We start from the raw sequence: 21,133 nt of genomic DNA on the forward strand, positions 1-21,133 counted from the left end.
AGAAGAAGAAGAAGAAGAAGAAGAAGAAATCAAACAGAAAGCCAGGTGTGGGGTGTACATCTTTCTGAGTTCAAGTTAAGTCTAGTCTACACAATGAGACCCTATCTCAAAAAAAAAGTATCAAAGAACAAAAAGATATAAATCACTGTAAGAAATACAATAAGTCTCTGATAAATGTGATAAATTCTTAACACAATTTCTTATACTTAAGTTTCCTTCTTTGAAGTTACTATAAAGCTCTGACACAACTGCCACAACTTTTAATATTCTTTTGCCTTCAGAGTTAAGAAATTATAGTCTAACACATATCTTGCTCTATACCTGTTATAAACTAACTCAATTTGTTAAAAAAATGATATTCACCATGTCCTAGTTTGTTTTTCATTACTGTGACAAAATACTCTGACCACTACCAACTTGGGGAGGAAAGGGTTTATTTAGCTTACATAACCCGGGTCACAGTTCATCTGGGACCACAAGGTAGGAAAACTCAGGGTAGGAACCTGGAGGCAGGAGCTGGAGTACAGGCCATGGAGGAATGCTGCTTACTGGCTTGCTACCCTGGCCCCTGCTCAGCCTGCTTTCTTATGCAACACAAGCCCACCTGTCCAGGGGTGGCACCACCCACAGTGGGCTGGGCCCTCCCACATCACTCATCAAGAAGGTGTCCCATGGACATGGCCTCAGGCCAGTCCTATGGAGGCAATTCCCCAATTGAGGCTCCCTCAACCCAGGTGTGTCAAGTTGGCACTAAAGCTGTCCAGCACATCCTATAACCTCAGCTCTCTATCAATTGTAATAATAGATATAATTATAACTGTTATAATTATAACTGTTATCTTATATAAATGTTCGGGTAAAGAAATAATGGAGTAATAGTTCTGAACTTCACTTATGTGCTAAACGATCCTCCTCAGGTCCTGAGTTCGCTGTCCTTGATCAACTTTACTAAGTCTGCATATCATCTTCTAGCAGGAACTACTACTCACAGTCATCTGCGCCCTCCTCAAACCCCATTTTAACAACAGTCTTATTTTTCTCCAAAAAGCTGATGCTGGTCCTTTTCTGACTTTTCTTCAGATTTTCAATTTTTCCAGTCTTTCTAGTAGAGAAACTACTTTGTGTTGGGTAATTTTTCAATTTTCAGGACTTGAAAAAAGATGTCTACTGTTACTACGAAAGGTATTTTGTCCCTCCCTGACTTGTTTCCTGAAACAAACCGACGTTTAAGAACACATTACAGGCTAGGCATGGTAGCACATGCATGTGTGTTTAATCCCAGCACTCCAGGAGATAAGAGGTGGGTGGATCTCTGAGATCAAGGTCAGTCTGGTCCCCACATAGTCAGTTCCAGGCCGGCTGTAGCTACAGGAATACGCAGTCTCACTCAAAAAGACGTTGTGTTTGAAAAGGTGCCCCACAAGTTAAAAAATGTAGCTTAAAAAAAAAAAAAAAAAAAAAAACTCACTAAAGTTCCAGTATTTCCAGTAATTTTAACTATACAGAGAGAAGAGCTCCAGGTCTTTTATGGCCTTTCATGGGTGCTCCCAAAAGGCAGGGTGGCCACAGTTGCTAGTCTTAATTTCTTCACAAAATCCATTTTTATCATTTACTAATTTGAAAATTCATATAACAACTGTACTTAATGAGCTCTATAACAAATGTACTTGCTGGGTAATTATCAAAGTAGAAAATATCTTTGAGAAAAAGAAGGCATGTGTTGACGCCAGCATTTTCTGTTAAAACTACTTAATATCTTTTATAACAACTCTGTTCTGCTAAAAATAACATGGTTACTAAAACATCTCCATATGCATACCTTAATTACAGTAATTAAAAATGGGTATAGGCTGGGCGTGGTGGTGTACACCTTTGATCCCAGCACTCGGGAGGCAGAGGCAGGCAGATTTCTGTGAGTTTGAGGCCAGCCTGGTCTACATAGTAAGTTCAGGCCAGCTGGGGCTACAGGGAGACCCTGTCTCAAAAAGACCAAAAAAAAAAAAAAAAAAGATATGAATTTTAAACAGACTCTTTAAGATTTATTTATCATTTTTACTTTATGTGTATGAGTGATGAGTGTATTGTACCCTGTATATATCTAAGTGCACCTGTGTCATGCAATGCTCCTGGAGCTCAGAAGAGGGCGTTGGATCCCCTAGAACTGGAGTTACTGACGGTTGTTTGCCCCCATGTGGGTGCTGGGATTTTAACCCAGGTCCTCTGCCATCTCTCTATCCCCATAAAATAGGTATAAATTTTAAATACATCCAGTTAATGCACCTTAATATATTGAATTTATTTTTATATTATACAACCATATGTTATCTATACCTGTAACAGCTTTAAATTAACAGTATCAATGTTGCCACTAACATCTTGGTTAGACAGCATTGGCTCCTAGTGAATTATGTACATATACATTTATGTACACATATTATATTACATAGCTAAAACACTGTGCCTATAATACATATACACAAAAAACAAACACTACTGTTTTCCCTCTTGAGACAGTCTATGTAGCCCAGACTGGCCTCCAACTTACTGTTGTAGCCCAAGCTAGCTTTAAACTTATGGTGATCCTTCTACTTCAGCCTCCCAAGTGTAGGGATAACTTGTGTGTGCCTCCATGCCCACTGATACCATGGGACCACCAGCTTTCAGCCCTTACAACATATCCCATTGGAATGAACAAAGTACAGTCGTTACTTAAAATTTACTAATTGTGCATGTGAGAAGGGGGAGGGAAGAAGAAAAAGGGGGGAAGCGAGGAAGGGGGGGAGAACATGCTACTGTGTACATATGAAGATCAGAGGATAGCTTTGGGGAATCAGGTCTGGTCTGTCCTACCATGGGTATGGGAAAGGGTTGAGTGTTAAGTGCTATTAGCCATTGAGTCATCTTCCAGACCAAAACATGATCTTTTAAGGTCACTAGAAACAGTAATTCTGGGTAGAATTATTCCGATAATTCCCAGTGTATTAAACTGATTGTTTTGTTGGCCATCATGGCTCTCTCTCTGAACTGCTGTTATTGCGAAGAGACAAAACATTATGTTTTCTTCTTTCTCAGGTTTTATTTTCAGTTCTTCAACTTTTACCCTTTCAAATGTACTAGACACAAAATAAGCAATGCATTTTAAAATTTTTGATAATTTCATACACAAGTACTAGATTGCATATTTCCAGCACCTCTTCCCACTCCACTACCTTCACCCCCCCAATTTCATACTTCTTGTTGTTACTGTTTTGTATAAATGTCGCATACTCACACACACATACTAGGCCCATAAAAAGTGTTCAATTTGTCTTATTTCATGTTAGATTTCATGTATTCTTTCATTCTCACATGTTTGGAAACATTAACTCACGATGGTCAGAATCCGTAGATGGCAAGGTGTATAAAGACTCACTGTTTTCACTGTATATTTGGTTTACACAGAATTTCTGCATGTGTCGTCAGATTTGGCAAACTGTACTTTCTGGGTGTATATGTTTGTTTGTGGTACAGAGGTTCATGTGTGCTGTTTTCCACTCCTCCAGTGCTGGAATTTGAGAGGCATGCCAACATACCTGGCTTTGTATGTGGCTACTGGGATTTGAACTCAGGTCCTCATGCTTGTGTGGCAAACACAGTATAGACTAAGCAATCTTCTCAAAAACAAATTGCATTTTAAAAAAAGAATTTCATTATCTGAGGCTGGAGAGATGGCTCAGCAGTTAAGAACACTGGTTACTCTTGCAGAAGACCCAGGTTCGAATCCCAGCACCCACATGGCAGCTAACAGCTATCCGTAACTCCAGTCCCAGGGGATCTGACAGCCTCTTCTGACCTTTGTGGGCATTGCACGACATGGGTACATTTACCTACATGCAGGCAATATATGCATACACATAAAATTAATAAATAAAAAGTTTTTAAAAAGTTAAAAAAATTTAATTATCTAAAACTTCATATTACCTTTAAGCATTTTAAAAAAATTTCTTCACAGCCATTTAAAAATGTTTATTGGATCCAAAGTATCGTTTGTATCCTTTTTTATTTGTACTTAACCAGGGTTTTAAGTAAGTTCATTGATATTTTTAGAGAACCAACCTTTGTCTTTCCCGATTCCTGTCTTGTTTTACTTTTTTTGGGTCTTTTTGAGACAGGGTCTCCCTGTAGCCCCAGCTGTCCTTGAACTCACAGAGATATGCCTACCTCTGCCTCCAGAGTGCTGGGATTAAAGGCATGCGCCACCACGCCCAGCTCCTATCTTGTTTTTTATGCCACTGATTTTAAATTTTTTTCTATTTACCTTTATTGTCTCTTGGCCTGAGTTCTGTATGTGTGCTCCCAATTTATTTCTTGACATAGATAGTTGACTCATAGCATTTCATCTTAATATTAAGGTCCAAAAGGTTAAGATGGGCTGGAGAGCCGGCTCAGAGGTTAAGATCACTGGCTGCCCTCGCAGAGGACCAGGTTGGGTTCCCAGCACCCACATGGAGGCTAACAGCCATCAGTAACTCCAGTTAACATCGGATCTGACATCCCCCTTCTGACCTTCAAGGCACTCACATACATGCAGGGCGCGCGCGCGCACGCACACACACACACACACACACACACACACACACACACACACGGTTTCTTGATTTTGAAAAGTCTTTTGTTCCTAAAATTGGCTGTTAAAGGTGTGTGCCACCACATCTGGCTATTTTTACTTTTTAAAATGTTTTATTTACCTTTATTTTATGTATGAGTGTATTGCCTGCATGTATGTAAGTGTACCCATGTTGTGCAATGCCCGCAGAGGTCAGAAAAGGGCGCTGGGATCCCCTGGAACTGGAGTATGGACAGTTGTTAGCTGCCATGTGGGTGCTGGGATCTGAACCTGGGTCCTATGCAAGAGCAGTTGATGCTCTGTGCCATCTCTCCAGCCTGGAACTCTGCAATTTTTTTTGAGACTTGCTTATGAATCACTGTATGGTCAATTTAAAACAATATTCTATGAGAAGTTGAAAGCAGGCAGTATTCTGCTTCTGATGGCTGTAAGTGCTACCTTTGTCTGTTAGGCCAAGCATGGAAAAGAGAGGTTTAAATCCTCAGGAGATACTATTAAGAGGTATGCTTCATTTGTGTGATTGTGGGCTCATTTAGGTTGCATTTTATGACTGGCAATTTTTGCTTTATAGATTTTGAAGGCATATTTATTCAGCACATAAAACATCAGGATTATTTAACCTTAATACAATAATGTTTATAATTATGCAAGCCCATTCTTACATTAAATACTCCCTGCCTTGGGGGCTGGAGAGATGGCTCAGCAGTTACACTGATTGTTCTTGCAGAAGACCTGGGTTTGAAACCCAGCACCCACATGGCAGCTAACAACTGTCTGTAACTCCAGTTCCAAGGGATCCAACAGCCTCTTCTGTCTTCCGCAGGCACTGCATGACACGGAGCACTTACCTACATGCAGGTAATACAAACATACACATTTTAAAAAAAAGAAAATCTAAATAGTCCCTGCATCAAAGTACACTGACAGGAAACACATGCTAGCTCTATTTTGGTTACTACTTGCACAGGATATTTTCCCTCATATACTTTTGTGGGGTAGGGGTGGGGGTGGGGGGCTGACTGAGTATATATAAAGACCAGAGTTTGATGTTGGCTGTTTTGCTCCATTGCTTTCCACCTTTAGAAAAAATATTTTTATTAATGTGCACGTATCTGTATGTGTCTAAGTGCAAAGATAGCTGAGGGTTCCTGAGGAGAGAAGAATGTATTGCAGCCCCTGGAGCTCTAGTTACAGGGGGTTGTAAGCCACCTAACCTGAGTACTGGAACAGGTACTGGAACAGAATTCCATTCCTATGTAAGAGCAGCAAGAGCTCCTAACCACTTAGCTGTCTCTGCAGGTCCTGACTTATCTTTTTTACATTTTATCTATTGTGTGCATGTGTGGCTGGCACAGGACATGTGTGGAGGTCAGAGGAAAACCAGTGAAGTTAGTTCTCTCCTTCTACCATGTGAATTCCAGGGATGGAACACTAGTATTTAGGTCTGGCAGCAGGTGCCTTTACCAGCTAAGCCATCTTGCCAACCCCAGTTTGTCTGTTTATTTGAGTCAGTCTTTCCCTGAACCTGGAGCTCAATGACAGGCTGGAATGGCTGGTTGGGAGCACTAGGGATCCTCCTCTCTCTGCCTCCTAGCACTGGGGTCACAGGAGAGGCCAGGGCTGCCAGCCAACTTTCTATGTAAGTGCCAGGGATTCAAACTCATGCCCTCCTGATTACATGAAAAGTATGTTACTCACTGAGCCAGCTCCCCAGCACCCCCAACTCCGTCTGTCCTTTGTATTTACACTGTTATTCTAGAATATAACTGTTTTTGAAATTTATATTAACCTTTTTGCGGGAACATGAGCTGCACCATTCTTGACATATATGAAAGAAAATTATCTGCGTTTTTCATTCCTGTATTGCCTTTTTTGTGCCTTTATTCTGATATTTTACTTCACTTTCTTTCTTGTCAATCATCGTGCTACATATTCACCGAGATGATTACACACACCATTCACTAGGTCTAGTGTTTTTATACTGTATGTTAATGTCTGGTTTTATATGTATCATTTATTTCTATCTTGTACATTATTTTTAAAATCTAAATGGTGTAATTCTCACTCAGACCCCATTTTTAGCTAAAACCAGAATTCCACATGTCTGAATATACAGTGTATTTTCTATGCAGCAACTGTGTAATTTGTTTGGAACTAGTTCTTTTTCTTCATCTGTCTAGTACACCACTAGCCAAAACTTTATTTGTAGCCACCTCCTCAAATTATTCATGTTTGGGTCCTTTGTTGAGCACTGCATTGAAGCATATTTTCTTTGGAGTCAACTGAAGTCTCAAGACTTATTCTCTTTGTTATGACTAACATTTTGGTCTCAACCTTATATCATATTTATTTTTCTGAGATGCGTATTCTTTGTTTTTTGGTTAAAAAAAAATTCTCGTTACTCAGGAAGGATTCTTATTTTTGCTCTAGTGATTACCTTTGTGTTTAAATCTTAATCAAATTTTTCATCCTGTTTTTATTTACTCTGGTTCATTTTTTTCTTCCTTTCTTTTTTGAGACAAGGTCTTACTCTGTCGTTCTGGCTGGCCTAGAATTCGATGTGTAGACCAGGGAAGTCTCCCAGGGTCTGTGACATCATATTGTGCATATTTTTTATAAATGAAATCACATAATCAGTGACCTTTTGTGTCTCTTTTCTTTGACTTGGCATGTACTTTCAAGGTGCATCCATTCTGTACCAGTTACCAACGGCTCACTCTGTTTAAGGTAGAATACTACTATTTCCTCGTATGGACATTAGACATTAGGGTTATCAATCTATTCAGGTCAAGGACATTCAGGGTATCTCTACTTTTTTGAGATCATGAATAATGTGTACATTAGTGTACAAGATCTTATGTAGGTATGTTTTGTAGTTATCTCAGGTGTGTGTGTGTGTGTTAGAGTGGAAATAATGAATAACATGGTAACTCCATTTTTTTTTTGTCTTTTTGAGACAGGGTTTCCCTGTAGCCCCAGCTGTCCTGGAGACCAGGCTGGCCTTGAACTCACAGAGATCCACCTGCCTCTGCCTCCCGAGTGCTGGGACTACAGGCGTCGGTGTGCGCCACAACGCCCGGCTGGTAATTCCATTTTTAATGGTTTGAGTAACTGCCAAGTTAATTTTCTAAACTGACTAAGGCATCCAACACATGTACAAAAGCTTCAATTTCTTGCCGGGTGTGGTAGCGCACACCTGTAGTCCCAGCACTTGGGAGGCAGAGGCAGGCGGATCTCTGTGAGTTCAAGGCCAGCCTGGTCTACATAGTGAGTTCCAGGACAGCTCCGGCTACAGGGAGACCCTGTCTCAATAAGACCAAAAAAAAAAAAAAAAGCTTCAATTTCTCTAGATGCGTTCCAATACCAATGAGTGTCTATAACCGTCTAACCTATGCTTGAAGTTTGGACTGTAGTTTGGACTGTGTCTTCCAAAGTCATGCTGTGGGAATGCTGTGGGAGCAGTTTGTATGCAGACCTTTTTATCTTGCATATAGTTAGTTCTGCATTATTAGGAAAAAGTGGTCTGACATTGAGAAAATATTGGGAGACAGGCTGCTAAGTGTCCATTCTTGGTCTTTTGTTATGTGGAAGTAGCTAAATTTAAAAGCAAAAACAACAAACACCCAATAAAATCATGTCACAGGGGGCTGGAGAGATGGCTCAGTGGTTAAGAACACTGGCTGTTCTTGCAGAAGACCTGGATTCAAATCCCAGTACCCACATGGCCGCTAACAACTGTCCGTAAATCCAGTTCCAGGGGATCTGATGGCTTCTTCTGTCCTCCATGGGCACTGCACGACATGACATGAGTGCACTTGCAGTGTACATGCAGGCATTACACGCATACACATAAAATAAAAATTTTTTAAAAATCATTGTCAAGCCAGGCGTGGTGGCGCACGCCTTTAATCCCAGCACTTGGGAAGCAGAGGCAGGTGGATCCTCTGTGAGTTCGAGGCCAGCTTGGTCTACAGAGTGAGTTCCAGGCAACTGGAGCTACAGGGAGGCCCTGTCTAAAAAAGACCAAAAAAAAAAAAAAATAAAATAATAATAATAATCATGTCACAGGCAAGAATGCAAAACAAAAGTTGCTAATGAAAACAAAATAATCCTTCTAACGATAATGAAATCCAACTTCAGACAGGAAGTTAAAGGACATGTTAAACAGACAGTCTCTCAAAAATAGTTATCTTGTGTTTTGCTTTACTACTGAGACAGGATTTGGCATGTGCCACCACTCTCTAACTAGATATATTTTTTTTTATGTTACAGGTACACAATTCTTACACAATTTTTATTTACTGAAAAACATTTTTACAGTATTACTGTGTGTTTATGTGTATATAGTATATGTAAGTGTCACAACATATGTGGAGTTCAGAGAACAACCTGAAGAGTTGGTTCTCTCCTTCCACCATGTGGGTTCTTGGGATCAAACTTAGATCACCAGGCTTGGGAGTCTTTGATCTGCTGAGCCATTTCACAAGTCCAATTCTTAAACAAGTTTGTGTGTAAATTAACAGCTATATGATAATGCAAGTTAACAAATTCAAACTCTTAGTAAAAGGAAGTGGTAAAAAGGCCAATATAAACTCTAGGTTTTTAACATAGCTATGAAGAAATCATGGTTGTGCGTGATGCCATCTGAGGATGAGAGGACAGTTTAAAGATGTCAATCTGACTATAATACTATAACCTGGCAAACTGGGCTAGTTTTAAGTTCTCATATAAAATGGTTATTTGCCTTCTTAACAGTTCCCATTAATCAGAAGACATGATGATTTACATGAAGTGCCGACAGTGAAGCACTTCATGAAGTGGACTGAGTCCACTCACTCAGTGTATATTATTTTCTAGTGAGTGAGTTCTAGGCCAGCTGGAGCTACAGGGAGACCCTATCTCAAAAAGACCAAACAAACAAACAAACAAACCACAGATACAAAGTTTTATAAACTATCTAGACCTCTTTAGGAAAGATAAAAATTACTCCATTAAGTATAAGCACCCCAATAATGTAACAGCACCAACACCGAGGTCTCCATCACATCTACTTCTATGTGCCTGTTTTTCTCCAGCTCTTTTCCTCTAGTCCTAGAGCACACACACTCTGGCTGTTTCAAACTTACTGACTATATTCAATGGGAAAGAAGAAAACTCGGAAAATGATGGTCTTTAAAAAAACAACAACAACCAAAAAACCCCAACCAACCAAAATGAAGAGAGTGTATACTTTATGTGTGTTTTGCCTGCATGTAAGTGCACCCATGTTGTCCAATGCCAAGAGAGGCCAGAAGAGGGTGTTGGATTCCCCCAAATTGGAGTTATAGATGGTTGTTAGCCCCCATGTGGCTGCTGGAAACAGAACCTGGGTCCTCTGCAAGAGCAGCCAGTGCTCTTAACCACCGAGCCTGCTCTCTATCCGCTCCCCACCCCCCATCCTATATTTTAATTTTCTGGTGGAACAGGTGAATTTGGAACATGTGACCTCTAGCTATTATATTGCATATTCTTTCAAGGATCACAAGAATTAGAGATAAAAATGTATAAAGCTGGTCTCTGATTTTCTTTAAAAAATCTTTGACAATTTCATACAAGAATATTGTCCTTGCATTATTTCTATCCCTCTCAGAACTCCAACTCCTTCCACATCCCCCAACTCCACCCCCCCCCGCCCCACACACGAGTGCGCACGCAAGACGGACTGAGGTTATTTAGGGGTGCTTCTGGGTAGCTGTGTTTCTGGTTAATTCAGGGATTAGATAAGGGCCCAGGAAGCTAGTTTCTGGAGAAAACGGATTCTCCCTACATGGGCATCAATTGATTGTCTGTAGTTCTTCACTTTGAGGTGGGACCTGGTGACATTTCCCCCACCCACCCTGACATGTCAACTAGTTTTGTCATTATGCAGATCTCATTAGACTAGCATACTGTGGAGATGTCACTGATAATGCTACTTAAACATTTCCAAAGGTCATGAGACAGGGACCTCCTAAAGTATTTAAAGTCTATTAAATTTAGAGTTGAAACTGAAGCATATCAAAAAACAATTCAGTGTCTTACCACAATCATTTCTGAAGGTTCTAATACAAGACAATCACATCCTCTTTTTCCTCCAAACTGCTTACCAAAACTATAAAACAGAAAAACAGTTTCTTTAGCATAAGTTGTAATGTTATTTCAATATAGGAAAAAAACAAGCCCCCCTGACATTAATCAAGAAATTCTGATCTTCTTACTAAAAAAAGAAAAACCCAGAAGATATTTTCTCCTAATTGATGAAATATAACAAATTTCAAGAAAGTTCTGTATGAAAATTTTTAATTTCTGCTCTTAATTACTTCCCGTAATTGGTTATTAAAGAGACTACTTGCCTAACCTCAAATTGTGAACACTTACCCAGATTGAATTAAAGGCAAAACTCACTTATTAAAAAGTGGCATTTTAATTATGTAACATTTTAGAAAGGTAACTATTGCATTAGACAACACATATAAAAATACTGAAATATATTCACTTTTAAGAAATACAGTTAAACACCAAGATTATCTTTTTTTTCTTTTTTAAAAAGTATTGCAAGTAATTAGCTGTCTCTGGAAAAAAACTATAGCCAGAACAATACTAAAAGACAAGTACTTTGTAGGCTTGCTCTGAGAAAAGACTTCCAAATAAACCAAAACCACAAAGCAATTATCAAATAGAACCTAAGCTTTTAAAACACTTTTCTTTTTTTTTCGAGACAGGTCTCCCTGAAGCCCCAGCTGGCATGAACTCCCTATGCAGAACAGGCTGGCCTCAATCTCAGATATTTGCCAGCCTCTGCCACTCAAATGCCAGGATTAAAAGTGCATACTACCACACTGTGTGTGTGTGTGTGTGTGTGTGTGTGTATGACGTCGATGTAATTTTTTTTAAAAGAGAAAAATGAGAAAGAACTTGTCAATCACATAAAACATAATTAACAATATGCAGAGCATAAACTTAAATTTAACCTAAAACATTATATTTCAAAGTTTAGTACAATGATCAATTATAAAAATTTGTAAGTAAAATACTGCTTCTAAATTAACTAATTGGGGAACTAACAATGCAATAAAATATAAAGTCATCTAAAATAAACAATACAAAAGTCATTTATAAAAAAAATCATACAATTTTATTGATGAACTGGAAAACAGGGCTTAAAAAGCAACATGTAGCATTTACTTTTATGAGAAAGCTCAAAATTATAATAAAAAAAAATCCCCCCCACACGATTTGTTACAAATTTAAAACAAGTGTTGTGGTTGAAAACGCCACAGAAGAGGGGTATGATCCTCAGGAAAGCAGCTAAGATAACCCCATAACAGCTTCATTCGACCACTTCCAGGCACTCTCTACCGACGCTTTACAAAAAGCAGCTACTGAATCCAACTGCTGGGGGATTCCCATTGAATATAGTCAGTAAGTTTGAAAAGCCAGAGTGTGTGTGCTCTAGGACTAGAGGAAAAGAGCTGGGGGAAAAAATGCTTCAACGTTTCAAATTTGCAGAGTAGAGCACCAGCAATGGCATGGAGAAATGTGAACGGGGAAGGGAGAGGGAGTGGAAGAAGAAGAAGAAGGGCAAGAGCCCCTAAGTAAGTACTTGGGAGAGCTTCGGAACTATCCGGAGTACCGCACTGTGGCTACGTGAGAAAAAACAGAGCCAAAGGGAGAAAATCATGTTAACACATGGGGCACTTGGTAGGGTCCTCCAAAATGTATTTCTTTAGTGATAACACCACAGTCCTGAAGTAGAGCCAGACTTGATCACACAACTGGAAAGATAAAGTTTAAAATAATATCTATTTTAGAGAACAAAATTTGTTTTAAATAGCTAGACTGTACAGCATGAGAACAATGTCTATTATTATCTAAAGAAACAGAACAGAAGATGGAATCATTTATGTAAAATTCACTGTCTGGTATCCAATTAATAAAACAATGGCCATTTTCTCCAAATTGTACAAATTCAATGCAATTAAAATAAAATTCCACAAAGTTGATGTGAAAGACTGATATAGTAAGTGTAAAGAACCCAAAATAACTAAAACAATTTGGAAAATAAAACCACAATATCTGTATTATCAAACTGAGTAACAGTATTCAAGATAATGTAGCATTGGATTAACTTGACACATCAATGAAACAGGGCAAGAACAAAGGGTCCCCACACATGGATGCTCTAATTGCTGCTCTTGACAAAAGTAACAGGGTATTCAATGGGAAAAGATAATCTTTGTTAAACAGTGCCAGAATAACCAGCTAATTAATGAAGGAGGAGAGGGCAAGCAAGATGGCTGAGCAGGTAAAGGTGTTTGCCATCAAGCCTGGCAGCCAGAGTTTGATTCTCAGGACCTACATGGTGGAGGGAGAAAACTGATTCCTTCAAGTTGTCCTCTGGCCTCCACACGTGTACTGTGGCATGTGGGCACACACATGAAATAAATGTAGTAAAAATGATACAGAAGGGAAAGGGGGAGTGGGATCAATAAAACACTGTAAGCAAAAATTGGGAATGGTCAGAGTAAGTGAAAAGATTAAAACTATACTTTTCTGTGCTTAAATTATCAGGCGATGTGCATATCACTTTACTAATACAGTGTCCTATTAATTGATTTACAGATGCACAACCAACCTTGTATTCTTGGAAGATTCTTAAGCTGGCAATGGAATATTTTAAATACCTCCCTGGACACAGTTCATTCACTATCACTGTGTTAACAATTTTTACACGTATGTTCTTGAGAACACCAATCTGGACTTCTGACTTCAATGCCCATGTCTGGCCTCATAGCAGTCAGCTAAAAGTTCTGTCTCCTGCTTTACAGTAGCCCACTCAGGACATGAAGCTTCTTTGTGTTTGAAGACACTCAGCAGCGAAACCTCTGAGCCTACAGAAACTCTATGTCTCATGCTTCTTATGTGTGCTGTAACCTCTGCTTTCTGCTCAGCTCACTCACTGGTGGTAAATTCTCCGAAGGCAGTGGTCATTCCAGTGCCCCTGTGCCATATTTTCTTTCTGTTGAGGACCTCACAACCTAGTGTAGGTGTTGATAAGCATTTATAGCATCAACCCAGATACAGATGGAGGTGACTGTGGAGAGGCTGAGCACGGAGTGCATATAGGCAGGAAGAGGAAGTCAGAAGGCCAGAGAACTCCAAATTGGATTTGAAAAGGAAGGACTAAGAGATTTTATTGTCCTACATTTACATTTAAAGATGTTAAAAATAGGATGTGGGGAGATGGCTCAGTCAGTAAAGCCTTGTAATCATGAAAACCTAGGTTTAGTCCCCAGCACCCACATTTAAAAAAAAGTCCTATGCAAGCTTAAGCCAGACAAAATCCCAGCATAGACCCAGAGAAGTGGGCTTAATCCAACCTAAGGAACTTCTGGCAATTAACGTCTGCTGGGAGGGGAAAACAGTGTCTTACAGGCATGGGACTCTTTGGTGGGCCCAGTGAATGGATACATACTGAAAGACACTGGGGGACTCTATAGGCCATATTATATTTATGAGAGTTCATTAAATTGGGCTGGGGGTAGTGGGGGGAGAAGGGAGTAGATCCAAATGCCATCAAACTATATTGTATGAAAATCACAAAAATTCAATTAAAAAAAAAAAAAAGCCTAGAGTCTGGACTGATGGAACACACCCTTAATCCCAGCACTCCGGAGGCAGAGGCAATGGATCTCTGTGAGATCAAAGCCAGCTGGGGCTACATAGTGAGTTCCAGGCCAGCTGGGGCTACAGGAAGACAGTGTCTCAAAGATGGGGAGGGGTAGTCAGGCATGGTGACCCACATCTGCATTCCCAGCACTGGAAAAGCAAACACAGTAGACTTCCAGGGCTAACTGGCCAGTGAGCCTAGCCTACTTGGTGAGCTCCAGGCCTAAGAGAGACCCCGTCTCATAAAAACTCAAGATGGATAGTGGCCTGCAGAATAACACTGGAAATTGTCCCCTAGCTTGTACATTCATATGCACACATGTACATGTGCCCTTGGACACACAAATGCCCCTGTATGTACACACACACACAGATGCCCAACAGGAGCTTCTCTTTAGCTTGAACTAATGGCATTAAAAGGTTATGTCCTGACTTTATACAGGCATTGACCTTGCATATGGAATAATATGTCTGGATCATGTCTTCTGTATTCCTCTTTTACTATCATTATTTATGGTATACTACACAATTTTTGTTGTTGTTTAGGCTATCATTTAATTCCTTTGTTGGTTTGCCTTTCAATAGTAGGCAATAAGGCCGGGTGTGGTGGCGCATGCCTTTAATCCAGCACTTGGAGAGGCAGAGGCAGGCAATCTCTGTGTGTTTGAGGCTAGCCTGGTCTACATAGCAAGTTCCAGGCCAGCTAGGGATGCAGGGAGACCCTGTCTCAAAAAGACAAAAAAAAAAAAAAAAAGGTCGGCAATGCCTTTTATAAGCACTCTACCACTAAACAGCAGTCCCAGACGCCCTGTGTTGATCTTTTAAAACTTTTTCTCAGTATTTACTACAAGGATTTCAGTACGTATCAGAAACCAGGCAAGGATTTTTACTGCAGGCAGCTGACATTACTCAAGCATCAATACACAACAATACATAATATAGTATAGTACCAGTATCTATGAATATGGCAGTCCAAGATGGTGCAATACAACAATTTAAAAAAAATGATATGCTATAAATGACCCGTGGTAAAGCATGGGTAAACCTCATAGACATGCTAAGTGAAAACACCTAAGTACAAAAACTATGTAACATTATTTCATTTTTTAAAAATTTATTATTTTTATTTTATGTGTATGTATGTATTGCCTGCATGTAGGTAAGTGCACCCATGTCATGCAATGCCCAAGAAGGACAGAAGAAGCTGTCGGATCCCCTGAAACTGGAGTTATTGACAGTTGTTAGCTGCCATGTGGGTGCTGGGATTCAAACCTGGGTCTTCTGCTAGAACAGTCAGTGTTCTTAACTGCTGAGCCATCTCTTCAGCCCCAACATTATTTCATTTCTATAAATTAGTAGGAAATGTAAACTAATCTGTATGTCAAAAGAAAAAAACATGGCTGTTGAATTAAAATTTAGGAAGTTTTCTTCGTTTCCTTTTCTAGTTGTTATAAAAACCCCAGGGGAGAAGGCTTTATTCCAGCTCACACTTCCAGGCTGCCTCTATTTCATCAGAGCCTGAGGGGGTTATCCATACTATACCCATAATCAGGAATAGAAAGCAATGGATGCCATGCATGCTGGTGCTCGGTTCATGCCTCCATTCTCACACTGTCCAAGAGCCTCTGCACAGGGAATGGTGCCACCCACAGTTTGGGGGGGGTGTCTTCCAATTAATCATGATAATCCCCCACAGGCCAAGCAGATCTAGACAATCCCTCAGAGATTTCCTTCCCAGGTGATGCTAGATTGTGTCAAGCTAACAACGAAAACTAACCATACCAGAAAGTACTGATTACAGCAAGGCAACTAGATAAAAGATATCTAAGGGAAACTCAGCGCTAAGAACTGAGTAAAAACTGGGAAGCTGCCAACTCTCCATTTCTCTTCCTTTTAGACTGAGAACAAATGTTTGCTCATTTTAGGTCTCTCCAATATTGTACTGTAGTTTCTAGTAAAACAAGGCTACATTTTTTGGGGTGAGGGAATTTAGTTAGGAAGAAGGCAAATTTTCTAATCCCAGATGACAGATCATTAATGTAGAAAATAATAAAAGAACTTATGAAACAGCAATGTGAATATGTGAATTTAATAAGGTTGCGAGGCAGAACATTTTCAACACATTATGCTGGCAAACAAATTAGATAAGTGAATGAGTGATGTTTACGAATTGAAGAGTCAATGGCTACAATGTCATTCTGACTTACAGAGATTCAGTGCCTTTCCAATCAAAATGTTAATAAGCATGTTTTAAAATTAGGAAACTGATACTAAATTTCTAAAACAACCTAGAATAACCAAAACAATCTAAACAAAGTTAGAGTAGCTGTAACAGCTGATGGTGCAGTTACTACTACCAATACAGAAAACAACTGGGTGTAGTGGCAGGCCCCTGTAGTTCCAACATCTGGGAGTCCGAGGCCAAAGAAGCACTTGTTGGGTAGCTCTAGGTTAGCCTAAGCAAAGCAGTGAGAGAGAGAGAGAGAGAGAGAGAGAGAGAGAGAGAGAGAGATCATCTAAACAAAACAAAGCACCCCCAAACAACTAAATAACCAAAAAAATTAAAATTAAAATATTAGTCAACAATGAAATTTTAATGATGCAGAGGCAAATGAGAGGAAAAGGATATTTTTAATCAAGAAATGCAACCAGAATAATTGAGAATACACAGATGAAAGATAAATGAAAGCTGTACTTCCTATCATTTACAAAATAAGCTCAAAATATATAGACCTAAGCCAGGTGTGGTGGTGCATACCTTTGACCCCAGTGCACTTGGGACAGAGGGAGGCGGATCGCTCCGAGATTGACACCAGTCTGGTCTACACAGCAAGTTTCAGGCCAGCTGGGGCTACAGGGAGACCCTGTCTCAGAAACATCAACAACAACAAAAAATACACAGATTAAAGAGAACACAGTAAAATGTGGCCTTTATCTATTAGTCTTTTTAAAGTGGCTTTTCAAATATACGTGACCAAAACAATATTCTATGAGTCACAAATGAGAAAAATAACAGTACGCATGTAGTTTTCTTTGGATTATAAAGAAAGTATTGGAAGGACACCCAGTGTCAGTGTGGTGCTTCAGCACGCTGCAGGGTTTGAACTCAAGGAGACAGGAAGGGCTGATGATGCAAGAAACTTTCAACTTTCAAGTTCCTTTGCCTCTTAAAGAAGTCACTGAAATGAAAAGCCATAAATATAACCTAGGAAGATAGCTCTCTAGTCACCTTCCTTCCCCTAAAGACCCTCATGTAGATGTCCTACTTTGCACTTGGGAAAGGAATGACATTTAAAGATACAGAAAACAATCTGGAGAAAACAGGCCTTCTTGGGTTACTTTCACCTTACTATCTTGTCTTTTGGTTTAACCATATTTCTCCACAGTCAATTTCCTGCTTTCATTAGAATTACAGTTTCCCTAGGTCTTTGCACCATCACCGCTGAAGGTTCCAATATCATATAAGTGCCTGTTATTCCAGCACGTAGAAAGCTAATCAGGAGGATCACAAAGTCAAGGTCAACCTGAACTACATAGCAATATCAGATCACAAGCAGGAAAACCCCATTACACTTCTATTAACTAAATGTTTGTGCTTTTCTCTTATTAATCTATATTTTGTTTTAGAGCTGTCAGCATAAATTCTGTGATAGGTTAAACAAACAAAAACAAACAGGGCAAGGTGGCACAAACAAACAAAAAACTTTTCATCACTACATAAAGTTGCTAGTTGTAGCTATACAGATGGGTTAAATAATATGGGCAACAAAACTGGAAATAAAATTTGTTTTACTGTCTTGATTTTTTTCGGTTTTTTGAGACAAGGTCTCCCTGTAGCCCCAGCTGGCCTTGAACTCACAGAGATCGCCTGCCTCTGCCTCCTAAGTGTTCAGACTACAGGCGTGTGCCACCATGCCCAACTATTGTCTTTATTTTTTAACAGTATGACTATATTACTCTGTCAAAAAATTACATTAAAATGATGTCTTCTAAAAATGGGCATCACTATTTTAGAGTTACCACAGTTCTTGACTCTAAACACTAGCATTACTTGACATGCAGCAGGCAATTAAATAATGCTTTCAGAGCCAGGCACGGCTGTACAGGCCTGTAATCCAAGCATTCAAGAAAGAGAAGCAGGGGATGCAGAGTTTAGGTAACACCTGGTGATGCATGTGAATTTCACACCAGCTTTGGCTACATAGTAAGACTGCCTCAAAATTAATAATGATGATGATAATAATAATAATGCTTCCTAAATGAATCAAGGCCTCAGTGCTTGAGATATTCTCTCTGCCTAAAGTGCATTGTCTCTCCAGAGCTTAATTTTCCTTATTTAAAGAGTCCTTCTCCACAGCAAAGTTTTCTTTCAATGCACCACACTGGAGTCCTTAGGGAGGGGGAAAACTATTCACAATTCAAAATTAGTCTCTTCTTTTCCTTAAATGCCACTGTGTATTAGTTGCCTATCTAACTGCTGAGATCAAGACTCTGTTAAGGAAGCAATCCCAGGAAGAGTTTGTAGTTTAGGGGATACAGTCCAACTTGGCAGGGCAGAACTGGCAGCAGGAGGCAGCTGGCACACTGCATTCTTAGTCAGGAGGCAGAGGGATGGATGCTGGTGCTCAGCTGGCTTTCTCAATTTTATTCAGGATGGGTCCAGCCCACATTTTGGGTGGGTTTTCCCACCTCACTTGATCTAATCTACATAATTTTTCACAGACATGCCTAGATGTTTCTTTCCATGGTGATTCTAAATCCCACCAAAGTAACAGTCATAGCCAGTGTCTTATATAGGTAAGACACATAATTGATGCTTATATGCTGAATAAACAATGGAATGCTTCAACGAATAAATGAATATACAATATAATTTTTAAAAATTTATTTTTAGGTGTATAAGTGTATATAAGTGTACCATGTGTGTTTCAATGCCTGCAGAGGCCAGAAGAGGGCATTGGATCCTCTGGAACTGAAATTGATGGTTGTCATTCATCATGTGGGTGCTGGGAAGAAACCTGGGTCCTCTGCAAGAGTAACCAGTGCTCTTAACCATTGAGTCATCTCTCTAGTCCCTTAAATTTTGTTTTAAAACCAAATGTAATAAAGTCTTTTGTTGCCTTGATCCAATGTTTGATTTTACTATGAAAACTGAAGGCAAACTTACAGAAAAAATCTACATTTATTTAAAAATAAAACATTTATATTTCAGATGTGGGGCTGTGGAGATGGGCTCAGTTAAATGCCTACTGTGCAAACATGAGGACCTGAGTTTGTATTCCCAACAGCAACAATAAAGTCAGGCAAGCGGTGGGGCAGGACCGTAGCCCAAAGTTGGGGAAGCAAGGGAGCTAGATGGATCTCTGGCACTTACTGGCCAGACTGGCCTACTTGGAAAGCTCCAGGTCCTAGTAAAAGACCCCATCTCAAAATAGAGAGTCAGTGGCTCCTGAGGAATGACAGCCATGGCAGTCCTCTGGCTGCAACACATACCTACACCTGAAGCTGAGCCTTCAGGTGTAGGTGTACTGAGTACTGAGTACTCATCTGTGATCCCAGCACCTGGGAGACTGAAGCAAAGGATCAAGAGTTCAAAGCCAGTCGGGGCTACATAGAGATCCTGCTTAAAAAACAAACAAAAAACCCCACAACAAACAAACAAAAAAACAAAAACCAACCAAACAAACAGAAAACAGGATGAAGAGGATCTAAAGCCAATCAGATGTAATTTCTACTACAGTCTAGACTTAGCTTTCCATCCTCCTGACCAAATACCTTAAGAAAAAAGACGATTTATATTTAAAGCCGTTTCAATTACATCTTTGCAAAGATGTAATCTTGACTCCCATTTTTATTCCTACATGCATAAATTAACTCTTGTGAAACTGACAGAGAAAAGGAAGGCACTTGTTATGCTTGCCTATACATACTACCAAGGATTATTGACCTAAGGGAAGTTGATAAAGGATGGTTAAAGGAAATGGAACTTGGGGCAATGCATTTGATTGTCCATCCTGTACTTAAAAATGTAACTTTCATTAATTTTTGTCTTTTATCATTTCATCCATATATATATAATATGTTCTAGTTTTCTATATGACATTAATTTTTTTCTTTGACTGTCCATCTACATTAACAGATGGTCCCTATTACTGATCTAAACAGATCCATTGGCAGGTACTAATGTTTTGATTCTGAATGGTCAGGGACTTTGAAGAACAAGACTGGAAAGCCTGTAACAATGAGGTCTGCCTGTGAAGGGGTATGTAGATGTCCATCTTTCAGAACAGGCACAGAACTTGAAGCAGTATCCACATAAACACACCCAAGGGCATCTGCTGTGGAGAAAGCTGTTTTATTTTATTTTTCTGTGTGTGGTATGTTTGTGTGTGCAGGCTAGAGGTCAACATTAAGCATCACCTACTAGCATTCTGTATCTTGTATTTGAGACAATGTCTCTTAGTGAACCCAGAACTTACTGTTTTGGCTAGCTGGAAAGCCAGCAAGTCCTAGGGAATCCTCTCGTTTATTCCAACCGCTACCACTCCCTCATGCTGGGTTTATCTGTTTTGCTGTTTTATTTTATTTTTCTGTGTGTGGTATGTTTGTGTGTGCAGGCTAGAGGTCAACATTAAGCATCACCTACTAGCATTCTGTATCTTGTATTTGAGACAATGTCTCTTAGTGAACCCAGAACTTACTGTTTTGGCTAGCTGGAAAGCCAGCAAGTCCTAGGGAATCCTCTCGTTTATTCCAACCGCTACCACTCCCTCATGCTGGGTTTATCTGTTTTTTTTTTTTTTTTTTTTTTTTTTTGGGTTTTGGGGTTTGAAATCAAGT

General features: G+C 39.6%; 1 protein-coding gene across 1 annotated transcript in view; it reads right to left on the reverse strand.

Moving 5' to 3' along the window:
- Nucleotides 1-21,133, reverse strand: part of Rapgef6 (Rap guanine nucleotide exchange factor 6) — a 166,205-nt gene that overhangs the window by 98,750 nt on the left and 46,322 nt on the right. Inside the window, exon 5 of the mRNA XM_008849303.2 lies at nucleotides 10,667-10,736. Within this exon, the coding sequence (XP_008847525.1) occupies nucleotides 10,667-10,736 (70 nt within the window). The remainder of the gene's footprint in view (nucleotides 1-10,666; nucleotides 10,737-21,133) is intronic.

This window comes from Nannospalax galili, unplaced genomic scaffold (assembly GCF_000622305.1).
Source record: "Nannospalax galili isolate Female #2095 unplaced genomic scaffold, S.galili_v1.0 scaffold424, whole genome shotgun sequence".
Lineage (NCBI taxonomy): Eukaryota > Metazoa > Chordata > Mammalia > Rodentia > Spalacidae > Nannospalax > Nannospalax galili.